The sequence below is a fragment of the Pelodiscus sinensis genome, chromosome 22, assembly GCF_052426305.1.
Source record: "Pelodiscus sinensis isolate ZL-2025 chromosome 22, ASM5242630v1, whole genome shotgun sequence".
NCBI classification, from domain to species: domain Eukaryota; kingdom Metazoa; phylum Chordata; order Testudines; family Trionychidae; genus Pelodiscus; species Pelodiscus sinensis.
Window position 1 is genome coordinate 8508239 of NC_143073.1, and position 16642 is coordinate 8524880.

The following is a 16642-nucleotide window of genomic DNA, read 5'->3' on the forward strand; positions in this document are numbered from 1 at the left end:
CCATAACCTACAACTCACTTGAACCCCAGGCTTTGGCAGTGACTTCACTCTTTTCTTTCCAAGAGGGATATAAAACAGGGCTAGAGCCAGCCTTCCAACTCCAGGATTACTACATATTTTCCATTCATTTTAACTTCGAACAGGGCTCCAATAACCGGCTTTATATATGTTATAACCTCCCACCCAGGCATGGCATCCAGCAATGCCAGATAGCCGGGCTGCCCCAATAAAAAAGCTCCAGCTCTTTTAATAATCACTAATGCACCATTTCCTGCTCGTTATGGAAATAAACACTGCCCTGAGCAAGCGGGATGCTTTCAAAAATATCCCCCCCACCCTACCCCTTCGCCCGCCCAAGTGCAATTTTAATGAAGAAAACCTGCAATTTTCTATTGTTTCAGCATGGAACAATAAAGCTCCTGGATGGAACTTGCCACTAATAGTTTTTCGTTCAGCAGCAAAAGCCCGGTGCTGAGTTAGGAATGATGAAGAATCTCCGGTCAATTTCAACAGAGAAGCTATAGTCACTGATTGTGGGCTCAGAGAGGAGACTGATTTTGGGCTGTAGACCCATCCCCACGGGCTGCAGGTGAAGGCAGTGGAAGGTGAACGTGTGCGGCATTCCGCTTTCACCTTGAGGCCTCCCACATTTCTCTTTTGGATGCAGCGATCAGGGCACTCTCGAAATCTTTCAATCCAAGGCGGCAACACTGTCACTATGGGTGTGTCTACACTGCATCTCTCTGTCGGCAGAGGGATGCAGATTAGGCAGGTCGACATTGCAAATGAAGTGGGGATTTAAATATCCTGTGCTTCATTTGCATAAAAATGGCCGCCGCTTTTTGCCGCCACTTTGTCGGCAAGGAGGTTTACAGGATCTGTCGAAAAAGGCTTTCTGTCTCCACAGATCCCCCTCTAGACTGCCGCTTTTTGCCGACAACGTACCGCATCGGCCAAAAGCGGCAGCCATTTTTATGCAAATGAAGCACAGGATATTTCAATCCCACTTCATTTGCACTGTTGACCAGCCTAATCTGCATCCCTCTGACGGCAGAAGAAGGCAGTCCAGACATACCCTATCAGAGCTTGGCTCTGGCTAAGAGCCCCCATGTGTTGAGGTCAACATTGCAAGACTGGAGGGTCTTTTTCGAGTTTTCTTGTTCTGCCCCTAAAACAAGTTTCAATCTGCAGCCCCAGCCTTTGGCATTCTACCGCCAGACAGACAAGCCATGTGTCCACATCATCTCAGTTGCACGCGCACCATAAAAACTTCCACGCTTGTGATGCAGAATCCCCAAGAAGGGAGAACGGGGAAGAGCCTGGATTGAAATTAACAAGGGGATCAAAAATAAAGGGGCGTACAGACAGACAAAGCAGCCTTTGATGGAGCACTTTACACTTAATGGCAGGGGTTCAATTCCTGCTTCCTGTGAAACCTGAGGAAGTCACCTGAAGCTACACTTCTTCAAATTCACAGAACTGCCGAGGTCCTGTTTTCCGAAGAGCCTCCCTCTGTTCTAATTCCTCACTGCGCACCTCACCTTATCCACCAAGCCACTGGAGGAGCCCCCCAACCTTCCTACCTTCTGGGCCCCCCTTACTCATCTTATGTCCCAAGGGTGCCATGTCTATCCATCACCTTGCTCGTGTTGGGTGACCCCGCATGCACCTTCCGGTCATGACGTGACTAACAGCTGCCGTTCAGGCAATGCAAATAGAGCCAGGTTTTCAAGAGTGCTCAGTAGCTCTTGTTGCATGTCAGGAGTTGGGATCTTTGGAAAATCTGCCTCCCCACCCCAGTCTTGTTCTCAACCCTGCCCTGTTCTAGCCACTCTATTAAACTTCCTCCCAGAACTAGAACTAGACCCCCAAAATCCTGACTGCCCCTTCCCCAGCTCTAACCACTGGGCAACGTGGGAACAGAACGAGGCACTCCTAATGCTCCTTCCCCTGCACTGACCACTAGACAGCACGCCCCCTTGGACCCAAATAGAACCCAGGAATCCTGCTTTGCACCTCACAGCACTGACCACTAACTCTCACTTTCTCCAAAACTTGAAAATGTAACCCAGGAGTCCTGACCTCCTACCCCCAGCACCTGCCGATCTTCCCACATGGAGTTTTATTACACAATAAGCACACCAGGGCTGTGAGAAGGGATAGGGGGTTGCAAGGCATGTCAGAGGCCTTTCTTTCAAACAAAACATTGCGCCCTGTGGATTGCTATTAAAATAACAGCCCCACTGGGGACATGGAATCCTTAAGGTAAGAACGATCCTGCTGCAGCGACAACCCACAACTTCCCAATATCAGCCCCTTCAAAGAGACCCCGCTGCTAGCCACAGAACTGCAGGGCTTGGTGGCAAGTCCAGCAATCCACATGGGGTGCTGCAGATGGGTTGAGCTTTGCACATTATAAATAAGAGCTGCTGCTCTGATCTAAGAGAGAGAGAGAAAGCCCAGGCTGATTATCTGATCCCCATTATCTGATCCCCCTTCTGCTAGTGCAGACTTAACCCCTGAGATTATTTCACTTCCCTCACGTAACCCAATCGGCTTCAGTGGAGACAGAGCAGTGACATTGATGGATTATGGGCAGATCATTGCAGAGCCCAATCTGTGCCCGATGTATGGTGAATATACAGGGTTACAGCCCCAAATTACAGACCCTTTTCTCTTCAGATCTGGCAAGCAGCTGATGCTTTTAGGCAGAGAGCTCCCCCGCCCAATCTCCCATGTGTTGGCCGAGATGTCAGCTGTCACAGTTGCACATGGTAATCCAGGTTTGCCAGGGGGCCCAGCAGAGCCAAAAGACAACACTCATGCCCAACATCTTGCAGCTGTGAGAGGACAGACCAATACGCCATATGCAGACCATGGCCCCCGCAGTAAAACCGAGTGCCATTGCGACCTGGCGGGCAGGGTCAGGTTTGGCCCTGCCACCCCTTCAACGATCTGCCCCCTAAGATGTATGGGGTCGCAACCCCACATGCTGGGTCACAACGCCACTCACTACAATTTAACCCAGAAACCCCTCCATTGTGATGGAGGAGTCTTCAAGCTAAATCCAAGCAGGCCAGGTCACAGCCCCCAAGGGAATGGGGGAGAAGAAAGGGGCATTTTCCATCCGGAATAAAAAGTTATGATAGAAAAGCTTTGCTGAGCTTTAAGAGGAGAACTCCAGCCCCAATTTTGCAGGCGGGCACCATTCGACAGTCACACCACTGCCTTGCAACCAGCTGGCGATGGCACCTCGACAACTCCTCTGGCGCAAACCTGGTTGCCTTACTTTTACTCCTTGGAGCTCTTTTCATCTGCTGATCTCACTGTGCTGTATAGAGGCGGAATTGTGTCCCTGGCCCACATCTGCCAAAGCGGCTAGTGATTGCGGCTGCTCCGACTTAAGATGCTGTAAAAGCAGATTTTCAGCAAGCAGATGCTCTGCACCATCTGAAAAATCAGCCTCTGCCTCAGTTTGGGCAGCCAAAATTGCTCATCACTCTGGGAAATGTAGGCCATTATTCACATACAGGTGGAGAAATTGAGGCACAAACACATGGACGTTTGGTCTTGCACATCTGTAGGGGCGGGGAAAGGGCAGGACCAGCCCTAGCAAAAGTATCAAATCAGGAATTACCAACCTGTCGATTTCGCTCATCCGTGATACGCTGGATCTGAATCTTTTTCCTCCCCATCTTCTCCGGAAGTCCTCACCGTACGGGGATGGCTTTCTTGTTTGGGGGAGGGGAAAATAACCCTGCTTTAAAACGTTTTCATGAAAGAATGTTTTCTTTGATGTAAACGGTTTTTTAAAACCAAAACCAAACAAAAATCCGGGTTGCTTCTTTCTCAGTTCATGTTATGCTGCCGTCTGGTTAATTCCAGGCGCTTTGTGCCTGCAGTGGCTGCTTGGAAACCTAGGGAAGAGAGGAAAAAAGGATTGAAAATATTTTTCACACAACTTCCTAATTATTATGATGACTGTAGTACCGAGGGTATGTCTACACATCAAAGTTATTTCGGGGTACCAGAGGTAACCTGAAATAGCTACCCCACGTCTTCACAAGCCACCCGTTAATTCGAAATATTTAATTCGAAATATCAGAGTTCTGTGTGTGGCCCACAAGATGTTCTGTTGACCATTGCTCATACACAGGGCTTCCAGATTTGGCTGGTTTCCATCCATGTCGTTTTTTTTTCCTTACCAGTGTTACCACAGCGACACACACGTAAAGCCAAGGCATGTGAAGTGAGGTGCGCACCAATTGCACACAGCACTGACTGCGAGCTTATCGGACAGTTGACACATTGCTTCTCTCCCCCCAACCCTTGCTGCCTTGCTGCCTCTATCAGAAGAATAGGGGTGTTTCAAAGCAGCAGTGCTGTGTGGAGCCTCCTCCACTGACCCCGGGCTCCATGCAGCACTGCTGTTTTGAAACGCCACAGGGAGCATGAGGCCAGCAGGGGACTGCTTGAGTTCCCTGCTGGCCCCATGCTCCCACAGCGCTTTCGCCTTTGAAGTGTAGTCGGGTTGTTGCTACACTTCAAAGGCGAAGGCGCCTGCATCGACTATTCGATTAGCCCGTTCATCTACATTTCATATGCCTAGTGCCATGTGCTCCCTTTGCATCCAATCACAGCGCTGCTATGGTTTACCTATCCTATCTCATAGGACTTGGAAGGGACCTTGAAAGGTCATTGAGTCCAGTCCCCTGCCTTCACAGCAGGACCAAGTACCATCCCTGACAGATTTGCCCCAAATCCTTAATTGGCCCCCTCAAAGATGGAACTCACAACCCTGGGTTTAGCAAGCCAATGCTCAAACCACTGAGCTATCCCTCCCCCCATGCCAGAAATTCTAGGCATGCCATCTCAGCAAAACTACCTTAGCCTGGGAGACCATCTTGCTTAGGACAATCTGGCAACCCTTTGAGATGAAGGAGGGCCATTCCTGTGGCTCACTCACTAGCCTAAGTTGCCTATTGCTGGTCTAATGAGACAAGATAGACAATGGTACAAGAGAGGGAGAACTCCAGGGGCTGATTCTTAGTAACCCAAAGACTCCTTTATATCCCCCCACCCACCCCGCCAGCAGCCACAGGACTGGTCAACCATGCAGCCAATCTTCTGAAATGTGGACTTTCTAGCAACCTGGATATTGCTCATTCCAGACTGTGTCACTGTTGTGTGATTTATTTCAGTGGCTGGCTACCGGCCCTGTTAGACGAGGGGGTTCTCTGCGACTGTGGGGCCTATTTCCGTTCTTCCCTCATGTCACGAATCCGGGCAGAGTTCCTCTGGGCGGTGTCCACTGGCTCCATTGACAGCTTTGAGGAGCAGTGGGCGCTGTCCGGGGTTCTCTGCTCGGTGTCCCCATCCGGCTCCCTTATTTTAAACCTCTGACCCGCACTCCTTGACCCTGTTGTCATTTTTTGTCCCCCGGATTCAGTTGAACATGGGTTCAGTGTCCCTCCCATAAGGTTGGGGAGGGGCTTTTAGAATGTGGGCGGGCGCACCTTCCCATGCTTTCAGATAGGCCCTCCACCTGGCTGACAATGACACTGTTAAGTGGCTGAGAACATGGGCGTCCGGTGGCTTAGGCAAGGGAAGGCTTTGCCTTCCCAAACTGCCAGCCCGGCCACGCCCAAACTCCGCCCTCAGAGCCCTTACTATAAGTGTTCTGGGGGCAGAGTGTTGCTGCCCCCAGCGCCCACTCTCTTGGTGCTCCTGGCGGGGGAGGCTGGAACCATCTCCTCCTCTCCCCTAGTGCTCCGGGAGTCGTGCTGCACGCATGCTCCCCTTCCCTCTCTTCCCCTCCCCAGTGCTCCAGGGAAGCTGGGAAGCGCTCGGTGCAATTCCCCGCTTCTCCAGGGAAGCCGGGGAGTGCTTAGCATGCTGCCCTGCCTCCTCCCCTCCCCAGGGGCGGGGCCTCAGCAGAGGGGGCAGGGCTGTAGGTGGGGCCGGGTACACAGTACATGCACTGATGAGCAGCACAAAGGAGTCTTAAAGCATATGGAAATTTCACTGATATCACGGCACATCCCCATTTTACAGAGGCACAGAGCGATTCATGGCCAAATTTCCAAAAGACCTCAGATGTCCACAAGGCACCAAAGGCAGCAATGAGATTTCAGAAGTGAATAGCAGGTGTCGAGCTCTTCGGAAAATCTGCCCTTTTTTAAGGGCAGGTCTACACTACAGGAGAAAGTTGAGCTAAGAGCTACAAGACTAGATGGAGGGGAAACTGAGGCAGCCCAGCGACTTGACCTCTGGGACACAGGAAGCTTGTGAAAAAGCAGAGAATGAAGCCCAGGTCTGTGGGTAACCACAGCCCTCCCTGCCTCTCCTCTTCAAGCTAAGTGCTAGCCCTCAGCACAGTAGCAAAGGTCACCTGCTAACTGGCCAGGGAGAGAGATCAGATGGGCAGAAACCTTTTCAGAGGTGTTCCAGAGAGGCTGCAGTAACCCAGCAAGTCAAAGCACCAAGCTGCCTAGCATTACAAGCCTGCCCCAGCGAGATGGCATGTCTCAGCAGGGAGTAGATCTAAGCCACATGCAATAGGATTCCAAAGTTGGCAGCTCTTCATTTTTTCTACCAGGCTGAGCCATTCTTGCTTACTGCCTCCACCTTAAAAGCTCTTAGCAGCTTCTTTTTCAGCCCAAGTGTCAGGTTTTGAGCCCTGCTCATGGACAACAACAGGGCAACATTTTTCACAACATCAAAATTCAGATTACGCTCTCTCCTTGACATTTCACATTTTAGTGGGGGAAATGGGAGAGACATTTATGCATATGCTTTCCCCTCTGCTTCTTTCTACAAGTATCCATAAAAACAGTAATCATAATATTGCATTGTATTACAGTGGCATCCTTAGGGCCTGAATGAGCATCAAGGCCCACTTGCTAGGTGCTGTACACAGCCCCAGCTCCTTCATCCTAAAATCACCAAGGACTTCACCATTCCCATTTCAGCTCTATCACACAAAAGGGAGCACAGGTTGAGCCAGAGAATTTGCCAAATCGCAGGAGGTCAATATTGTCTAGCAGCCTTATCAAGACTTCCACTGCTTGCTGGGTTCTGAGAAGACATTTAGGGATAAATTAGAGCTAAAGAACAGCACAGAACACGGAGAGCCAGGACTGGTCACTGTGAACTTTATGGGACTGCAGAAAACTTGGCCACACCCATGATCAGTGGACATCCAGCTAACTAAAGTCATGCTGGACCCTGGATGTTGCCAGACCAGAGAGGTTCAACTTGTACCGTTTTATGCACATGATGCTCCATTAACCTGTGGAACTCAGTGCCACAAGGTATCAGTGAGGCCAAACAACTTACCCAGTGTTCTACTGTACCAATAATATAAAGAAAGGACAGGAATCATGACTCTTAGGTCCCTGCTCTGACATGAAACCATACTCCCTCCCAAATCCAGAACACCCAGGAGATCTAACTCCCAGTCCCCCTGGCCTTACCACTAGACTACATGCCCAAAAAACAAGCAATCCCAGCCTTCCCTGACTTACAAGCTTGCCAGGAGGTTTGCCAATGTCCAATTTATTTCTTCTGTATCAGTTACTTTAATTCTGAGTAAAAGGGTTATGTCAAGGGATATATATATAAAATCACATTTGCTAATAATGCCATAAATAAATGGCACAGCAGTAGGCATTGGCTTCTTTGTTGGTCCTATTGACTCAAGTATCAAAGCATACCGGGTGGAAAGATTTCTTCTCCAAAACCCACTATTCATTTCCCATGAAAGAAGGACACTTGGAAGCCGAAGACATACTTAGTCACAGGAGGCCATGGACATACAAGCAACAAAAAAGTTCTTTTTACTTCCCCATTACTAGCGTACTTTACAAGGCCAAATTGTATTGAAATGACACCAGCTGAAGCCTTGTTTCCTTTTTTTTTTTCTTTCAATGTGTGCACCTTTCCTTGTGCCATTAATAAACAGCAGTGCAGCTGCAGCGTTGCAACAGTGGTACGGCGGTGGAAAAGCAACAGCAAAATGGAAGCAGGATCTCTAGGATCATAAGAGATGGGGGCCCGCTTTATAAGCCAGGTCAAGCCATATGAGACCAGCAGCTCAGTATGCTTACCAGTTACTGGTTAACCAACACAAGCAGGGATCTGCTCCAGTCCAGCCGGGCTCACTGCACGGTGGGTGGCCGTGGGGAGGGCGCTGAAGCGGTTAACCAGTTAAACGTAACATTTAACTGAATAACGGAGATTTTACATCCCTCGTGGATATCTACTTTACATTCATGGGTACCCGCATCAGCAGATGTCAATGCGGATATCCACAGCTCATGTCTGTGGCTGCAGATACAAATTTTGTATTGCGCGCACGCACACACACACACACACACACACACACACCCACACACACACACAACCCCATGATTCTGGGGTGCATTAACAGGAGTGCTGTGAGCAAGACACAAAAAGTCATTCTTCTGCTCTGCTCTGCTCTGCTCTGCACTGATTAGGCCTCAGCTGGAGTACTGTGTCCAGTTCTGGGCACCACATTTCAAGAAAGATGTGGAGAAATTGGAGACGGTCCAGAGAAGAGCAACACAAATGATTAAAGGTCTAGAAAGCATGACCTATGAGGGAAGACTAAAAGAACTGGCTTTGTTTAGTTTAGAAAAGAGAAGACTGAGGGGGGACATGACAGCAGTTTTCAAGCACCTCAAAGGGTGTGACAAGAAGGAGGGGAAAAAATTGTTCTCCTTAACCTCTGATGAAAGGACAAGAAGCAATGGACTTAAATTGCAGCAAGGGAGATTAGGAAAAACATCCTATCGGGGTGATTAAACAGTGGAATAAATTGCCTAGGGAGGTTGTGGAATCTCCATCACTGCAGATATTTAAGAGCAGATTAGACATACATCTATCAGGGATGATCTAGACGGTACTTGGTCCTGCCATGAGGGCAGGGGACTGGACTTTGACCCCTCGAGGTCCCTTCCAGTTCTCCTGTGGAGAGCCATGCGGCAGACGAGGCTGGCTGAGACGGCGTGGTGAGGAGCTGCTGAGGCAGAGGGCCAGGACCTGCTGCAGCTACGTGGCAGGAGGAGGCCTGCTCCGGTGACGGGAGGGGGAGGCCTGCTCCGGTGTTTGGGGCTGCCATGTGATGGGGGAGGCTGGGGCCTATTCTGGTGGCTGGGGCTGGGAACAGGATCTGCCGCATGGACAGGGAGGGAACGGTCTACGCTGGAGGCTGGGAATGGGACATGCTGCATGGCGGGGGAGGAGGGGACAAAGTTTCTGCTCTGGCATCCAGGAATATGTATGTGTTAAAAAATTGGGTGCCACAGTGGTACATATCCAAACCAGCACACATGACCTCAATACTGGTTTGCAAACTATGGGTCGAGACCCCAGACTGGGTCGCACACTGTCCAAGCATTGGGTCATGCTGTAGGACAGCCCGGTGAATAGCATGGGTGCTAAGGCAGCTTCCGGCCTCTCCTGGCACCATGGTTCACGCTGTGTCCCGGAAGTGGCCAGCAGCAGGTCTGGTTCCTAGGCGGGGGCACACAAGAGCTCTGCACGCTGCTCTTGCACAAATCGCACACACCCCCTCTGCAGCTCCTATTGGCTAGGAATTGGCAAATGGGAGTGGGGAGCCAATGCTCAGAGTGGGAGCAGTGCACGGAGCTCCGTGCCCTGCCCCCACCTAGGAACCCAGCCTGCTGCTGGTTGCTTCTGGGATGCAGCATGGTCCATAGTCCCAGGACAAGAAGGAAGCTGCCTTAGCGCCCCCACTAGTCACCAGGTCAACCTCCAGCAAGGTGACTCAGTACTGGGTTGCAAACCCATAGTTTGAAAACCACTGGTGTAGAGCGGTGATCTGGAGCTCTGTGACCTATGTCTGAGATTTCCAAAGGGCTCAGTACCGCCATTCAAAATTAGTTAGGGTTCTGCAAATAATGAATAAAGGTTGGAGACCACTGGTTAAGAGAATAAAACTTTCAGCTAGACTACTAGGAGGTCTGTCCCATGAATTAGCTCTCGGGGGGGGGGAGGGGGGGGGAGAGCTAAAAAAAATAAAGCTATTTGTTTAGTTTTCCCCCACTGAGATTAAACAAAGAATTCAAGTCTTTTTTTTATTTTTTTGGTCATCATCACAACTAGGGATGTAATGCAGTCATTCCCTGACTTACGAATGCACTGACTAACAACCAACCTCCCATTAACCCCATTATAGTATTTTCAAGTTGAGAACCATGTACGTCAAGTGGGCAGCGCGTTTAAGGGTATTTCCCACTTATGACCAAATTGAGTTACGACCAGGTGTTCGGAATGTAACCCGTTCGTAAGTCGGGGACTGCCAGTAGTGTAGTCAATTAACTGATCAACCAATAAGCAAAAGCTTATAGGTTAATGCTATCCTACAAGCATTTCTCTTCCCCTCCCCACCAGCAAATTTTTTAAGCAGGCTGGACAGCAGCCCGGCTTAGTCCCAGCTTGCACTGGATCCGGGACCTACCCCTGCTGCGACTCTGCATTTAAAGTGTATTAGGAGCCAGTCGGGCAGGCAGGCTCAGTTCCAGATCTTAATACATTTAAAAATCAGAAGAGCAGCAAGGAGGAGAGAGGGGACTCAGCAGAAGCCGGAACAGCTGATTCCTGGCTCACGCTGTTCCTCCCCCACCCCGCTGCACTTTAGCCTGCAGGCTCTGAATACCTTTAAAAGGCAGAGCCACAGTGGGGTTAGTTCCTGGGCAGGAGCTAACCCCACTGCAGCTCCCCCACTTATCGACTAATCAACAGAAAATAAATAGACTTGTCAATTCGTTGATTAAACTAAATTTAACATCCCTATAATTGACTATTCAATTAACGAATATTTAACATCCCTAGTCACAACTTGAAACATTTCTACTCAAAGGGTATTTGCTATTTTTAAAAGAGGGTTTCAAAGGAAAATTTTCATTCCACATAAGCTGGTATATTACTAGCTGTGTATACAACACAACAGGAAGGAGCCCGCTGCTGAAAATATACACAGTGGATCTCGGCTAGCATATATCAGCCTAGAAATGAAGCTGACTTACAAAAGCTCAGAATCTGATCCAATAATTGATGAGCATGGGGGAGAGGGGAAGAGCTCTGCTCTCATGGATGCTTCAAATTGGTTCTTCCTTTGTTTTCTGGTTTCCTTCATCTCAAATAGAAAGCATACAAGCTGAAAGGGCTTCATGTTCTGCTCAAAGAGTATGAAATAACGTAATACACCGCTGTACAAAATCAGGCCTTTGGTCCATGTGGCCCAGCATCCTGTCTGTAACAATGGCCAGAACCAGCTGCTTTGGAGGACAATACAACTAACTTGTGAATGTACAAATACGTAATAACCTGCTCATGAGAGAAATGTCTTCCTAATCCAGGTGCTTTGTATTTTGCCCCTGAAGCATGAGTATTTACATGCCCTATAAATGTTTCATCCTATTGTATGTAAGTGCACACATCCTTATTATCCATATAAATGTCTAATCCTGTTTTGCATGTGGTTATTGCAACCAAAATAATATCCAGTAGCAGTGAGTTCCACAGGTTAATTATATGTTACATTAAAAATGTGCAAGTTGGCAACCTTAACTAGCCCTTTCTTTTCAAAACTGGGCAGTGATTTTGGGTGCAGGCAGAAGCTGTTTTTTCCAAATGTGCTGAGTACTTGCACATACACCTCAAATCAACCAAAGTTAAGGGTCCCCAACACCTCTGAAAATCAAGCCCCACTCACCTGATGATGAGTACATAAAGGGTACCCAAAATTGCCACATTTGACATTTTAGGCCACCATTAGAGTTAACAGAAGTTCTCCACACATTCAGTATTGCACAGTTAGCTTGTGGAATTCTCTGCAACAAGGTATTATTAAGGCCAAGAGTTTAGCAGGATTTTAAACAGTGATTTGGATATGGAAGTTATCAGAGTTGCAGCACAAATAGTGGATGCTTTGCACTTCTGAAAATCAAGTGATAAGTGACGTGCCTCAAGTCACAGAAAGAAGCAGTGGCAAGGTGAAACAGCACTCCCCTTTCAGAAACATAAAGAAAACGTAGGAGTCATAATATAAGTCACCTACTTAAACCATGAAACCATATTACTTCCCAGAGCTGGGTATGGAACCCAGATGTCCTGGATTCCAAGACACACCTCCCCCCCACTCTCGCTCCCCGCTCTAACCATTAGACAACACTACCTCCCAGAGTGGGAATAAAACCTAGCACTCCAAGCAATTAGTTCCTTCGTTTAATCATTAGCCAACACACCTTTCCAAACTGGAGGGAAAAAAAAACTGACATCTTCACTGACAGGTCCCTCACCCTAACCACTAGACAACACTGTACAAACTTTTTTTTTTTTTTGCACTGTTTCGTGTGTGTCACGATAGGGAGAAAAATAATGTGTGATTTCACAAAATTACCCCTCCCCCTCAAAACAAACCAAAAACAGCCCAAGACAAATTCAGACCTTCAAGAGAGGAGAAGAGGATTCAGAAAAGCAAGGCGCTATTAAGAGCCACTCTGAGATCTGACTGTCAGCGAATGGAGCTAGGTTAATCCTTATACAAAGGGGATGAATTGCAAGACAGGCTCTGCTGACAGTCCTTGCCTTTTCTTTCCTTTTTCAATAATGAGCAACACGGAGGCCCCCTGAGGCCGGAAAACAAGGCTCCCAAATCTGACAGCCCAATCAAGGCCCCATAGCCCCAGACGCTAAGCTTCATCTGGCCTTATGCTTATCATAAGGCAGGGCAGAGAATCAGAGAGATCTGTCTAGGTGTGGAACTTGGAGTTGACTCTTCTAAACTAATTGTTTGTATTGGAGACACCTGAAGCTACAGTATCTGGAGCCAAAGTGAGTAAGGATGTTTGGGTTCCATACCCAGCTTTGGGAGGGGAGTGTTGCCTAGTGGATAGATCAGTGTATTTGGAACTGGAGCTTTGTCTAAGAAAGAAGCATGGGAAACAGGCTGCTATCAGTGCTTGGGGTATATCTACAATGAAATAAAAGCCCGGCAGCATAACGACGAATGGCCTGACTCAGCTGATTCGGGCTTGCAGGGCTATAAAATTGCAGAGTAGATACATAATCGGACTGGACCCCAGCAGCTGAGACCTGAGAAAATCTCAGAGCCAGGACTCCAGTCTGAGTATCTATCTCTGCTATTTTTAGCCCCTTAGCCTGAGCCAGCTGACCCATGCTATGAAACTTGGGGCCAGGCAGTGTTCCCTATAAGCTAGGCACTTGTGCGGCTGCTCAGGAGAGATTTAAATGCTGCCCACCTGATTAGCAGAGCACCCACCACTAGGGCTTTTTTTTCCTGCTGGTGGTGCACATCTGAAAATACCTTGGTGCACATAAAAATTATTCTGCACGTGGATGGAAAAGATTAGAGGTAACATTGATGCAATGGGGGTTTTATTGCAGTAGAGACCTATCTTTGGGGTCTATTCTCAATGCTGGCAGGGAGTGTAATTGAGAGATTAGAGCAGCTGGAAGAGGCATGCCAGAACACCTGGCTTCCATTCCCAATGCTGGACAGGAGAACTGCCTAGCGGTTAGAACAGGGGGAAACTGAAATGTGGTTTACTCCCAGGTCAGAGCAGCAGCAGGGTCTCAAGAATGGACACTGGCCTTTATTCCTGCCTTCATAAGGCAGCACTGTCCAACAGCAAGCATGGAGTTGAAATCCGGACCCCTCCATTCTGATTGTGCTCCAGATTGAGTACCATCTCAAGTGCGAGTCACCCACCATCTCATGTGAGCACATGGCAGCTCCTGGTAGCTAGCACTTGTTACATGACTGAAATGGAGAAGGGAGCGAGGCATCAAAGTGGGTTTTCTCACCTGGGAAGCAGACCCGAGGGCAGCAGCCCCCGAGAAAAGTACAACCAAGAACTGAATGGGCAGGCAAAGAAAACGCCAGAGAGAACGAATCACCCCGGGGTCGACACAGACCAATCCACATGAAGGAAAAACAAGGAAAGGAGGAATGGACCTCATGAGACAGGGGTCATGCTGCTAGCCCAGGGGTGGGCAAAAGGGCCTCCCCGGGCTGGATTCGACCCGCAGAGGCCCTACTGCTCTCCCCACACCCAGGCCAATCAGGGCCTGCTCAGCTGATGGTTGACTCTAAGCATGGTGGCACTCCTTTGCAGGGTGGGGGCAGGAAGTAAGAGACGTTATGTGCTGCCCTTCCCCTGGCCCTGATTGACAGGGGTGGGGGGTAGGTAAAGGAGCAGAGGGTGCGAAGTCTCCTCCCTCTGCCAGGGGCACAGGTACCTAGAGGTTCTGTCTGGGGAGGGAAGACTTTGCGTGCTCTCCCACCCCCAGACCAATCAGGGTCTGTGGGTGGGGAAACATGGAAGTGTCCTGGCCCTACCCCTTCTGCCTGAGGCTCCACCCATTCTGGGCAGCCCAGGACCACTTCAAAAATTTCTGTAGTGGCCCCCAGTTAAAAATTATTCCCCCACCCCCGCGCTAGCCACTCAGATATCACTGCAGCACAGAGCGGCAGCCGGATTTAGTAGATAAGGGGCTGCCCGAAGAGTTAACAGAGATGAGTTCCGCACCCAGCTCTGCCTTAGAACCATGTCCGAGTCACAGGCCCGCTCTCTGCCTCAGTTTCCCCACCTACCAGTTGGCTGTACTGACTGTAAGCTCTTTGAGGCAGGGACAGTCTCTCACTAGGTGTCTGTTCAGCACCCACCCACGCAGGGGTAGGGAACCTTGTTTGAGGTCGGGGGCCTCTGACCCACAGAAAAATCAATAGGGGGAAGTGAAGTGAGAAGCAAAACAAAACAAAACCTGCCACACTGACATGGCCCCCAGCCGAGAAGCAGAAAGACACCCTCACATTCCCCTCACACACTGGAGCCTACGAGGGCCTGGGCTACTAGATTTTGTGGTCCTTCCTAGGCTCTGGGATAGGGATTTTCAGTGCTGAGGGGGAGTCCAAGCCCCAGAAGCTATATCCAGAGAAGTTGGGGGACGAATCCAGGCCCCGAACCAAAGGTTCTCCCCCCCCCCCCCAAAAGGCCAGTGGTTAGTCTGACCCACGTTCCCCTACCTTGAGCCCAAAGACTTTAGTTCCACTAACATTATGGTCCTCGCAATGGACAAATGCCCCAAGGGAATACATTAGCCGAGGTGACCTCGGGCGAGGCTTCTAATGCTGTAAGAAAAATGTGAACAGCAAAGAAGGGAAGCCTCTTGCAGGCAAACAGCTGCCAAAGTTGCGGTGGGCTTTATTTTCGGTTCAGCATCCAAGCAGAGGCAAAGATGTCAGTCAAGACTCATCCAGCCCTTGACAGACACATTCTTAAACGGGCTGGAAAACCCACCCACCTGCCTGGCTACTTTCAAGGGAGGGAGAGACAACCTGCCCTGCCCTTGCTGGGATTGTTTAACAACAGACAATAAAATAGCTCAGGGTCTCACCTATGGGATAGGGTGAGCTGGGTGGCTGCCATGGGGTGTGAGAGATTGAGACAGCAACAGGTAAGGAGAAAGGGGACACACCTGCATTTTTTCAGTGATACTCCTACTTGGTTACATTACACATTTACAATCCACTTGTTCTTCCAAGTGGCTGGACTGGACGACTGCTTTAGAACAACCACAGAAAGGTGCTTTCTTTCAGCCAGTGCTTGGATGCAAGGGAAGTCTAGTTAGAGGCCATGGCATCCTGCACCCCATGCCATAATTGGCACCAGTGTCAAGTGGGCATAGAAATGCTGCATTCTGCATGGGTGCATGTGACCACCCAAGACGCCAGGCAACATAGGCAACTGCTCAGCGGTGCATCTGCCACAGAAAAAAAAAAAAGAGCAGGGAGATCTAATGGACAGAGCATGAGAATGGGAGTGAAGACATCTGGGTTCTGTTCCTGCCTTGGCCACTGGCCTGCTGAGTGACACTGGGGAAGTCACTTCTGCTGTCTATGCCTCAGTTTACCCATTTGTATAATAGGGATCACAATCAACGTTCCCTTTATTTTTTCCATCCATGTGTGGAATACATTTTGTTGTGTGCACCAAGACATGTGAGGATGTGCACCACTAGTAAAAACACACGCTGCCGGCTGTGGGCGCTCTGCTAATCAGCTGGGCGGCATTTGAATCTCTCCTGGGCGGCCGCCCAAGCGCTCAGCTTACAGGGAACACAGATCACAATGCTGACCTTTCTCTGTAAGACGGAAATGAAAAATTGCTATAAGAAATGGGAAGATTTATTGCCTACACTGTCCCGTCCAAATCCAATATTCCATTTGTGCTGTCCTTCCATTGTAAATTCTCCAGGGCAGACACTGCCTCCTGCTATGAGGACATACAGTGTGGAACACGATGAGTCTCTGACCTTTGACTGCAACCGATCACTGCTACCCCAACACAAATAATATTGCACTGATCATTATTAAGGTGTGAGACATCATCTTTGTCCTGATAGACAACTATTACCATTTCACGCTACACAAGCACAAGCTATGTTACTTGTTAATTGTTGTTAATTATATGATACTAGCTTCTTATGATACCCAGTCACAGACCAAGAACTTATTGTTGTAGGCACTGTACGAAAAGATGGTTTGGGTCTACAGTGCATACAAGAATCT

The 16642-nt window shown here is 49.1% G+C and overlaps 1 protein-coding gene across 13 annotated transcripts in view; it reads right to left on the bottom strand.

The window, feature by feature from the left end:
• The window catches only part of MEF2D (myocyte enhancer factor 2D), a 224709-nt gene that overhangs the window by 94566 nt on the left and 113501 nt on the right, over positions 1 to 16642 (bottom strand). For all 13 annotated transcript variants that reach the window (XM_075907987.2, XM_075907993.2, XM_075907989.2 and 10 more), the window contains one exon: positions 3642 to 3917. In XM_075907987.2, the coding sequence (XP_075764102.2) occupies positions 3642 to 3695 (54 nt within the window). In that variant the 5' untranslated portion in view covers positions 3696 to 3917. The remainder of the gene's footprint in view (positions 1 to 3641; positions 3918 to 16642) is intronic.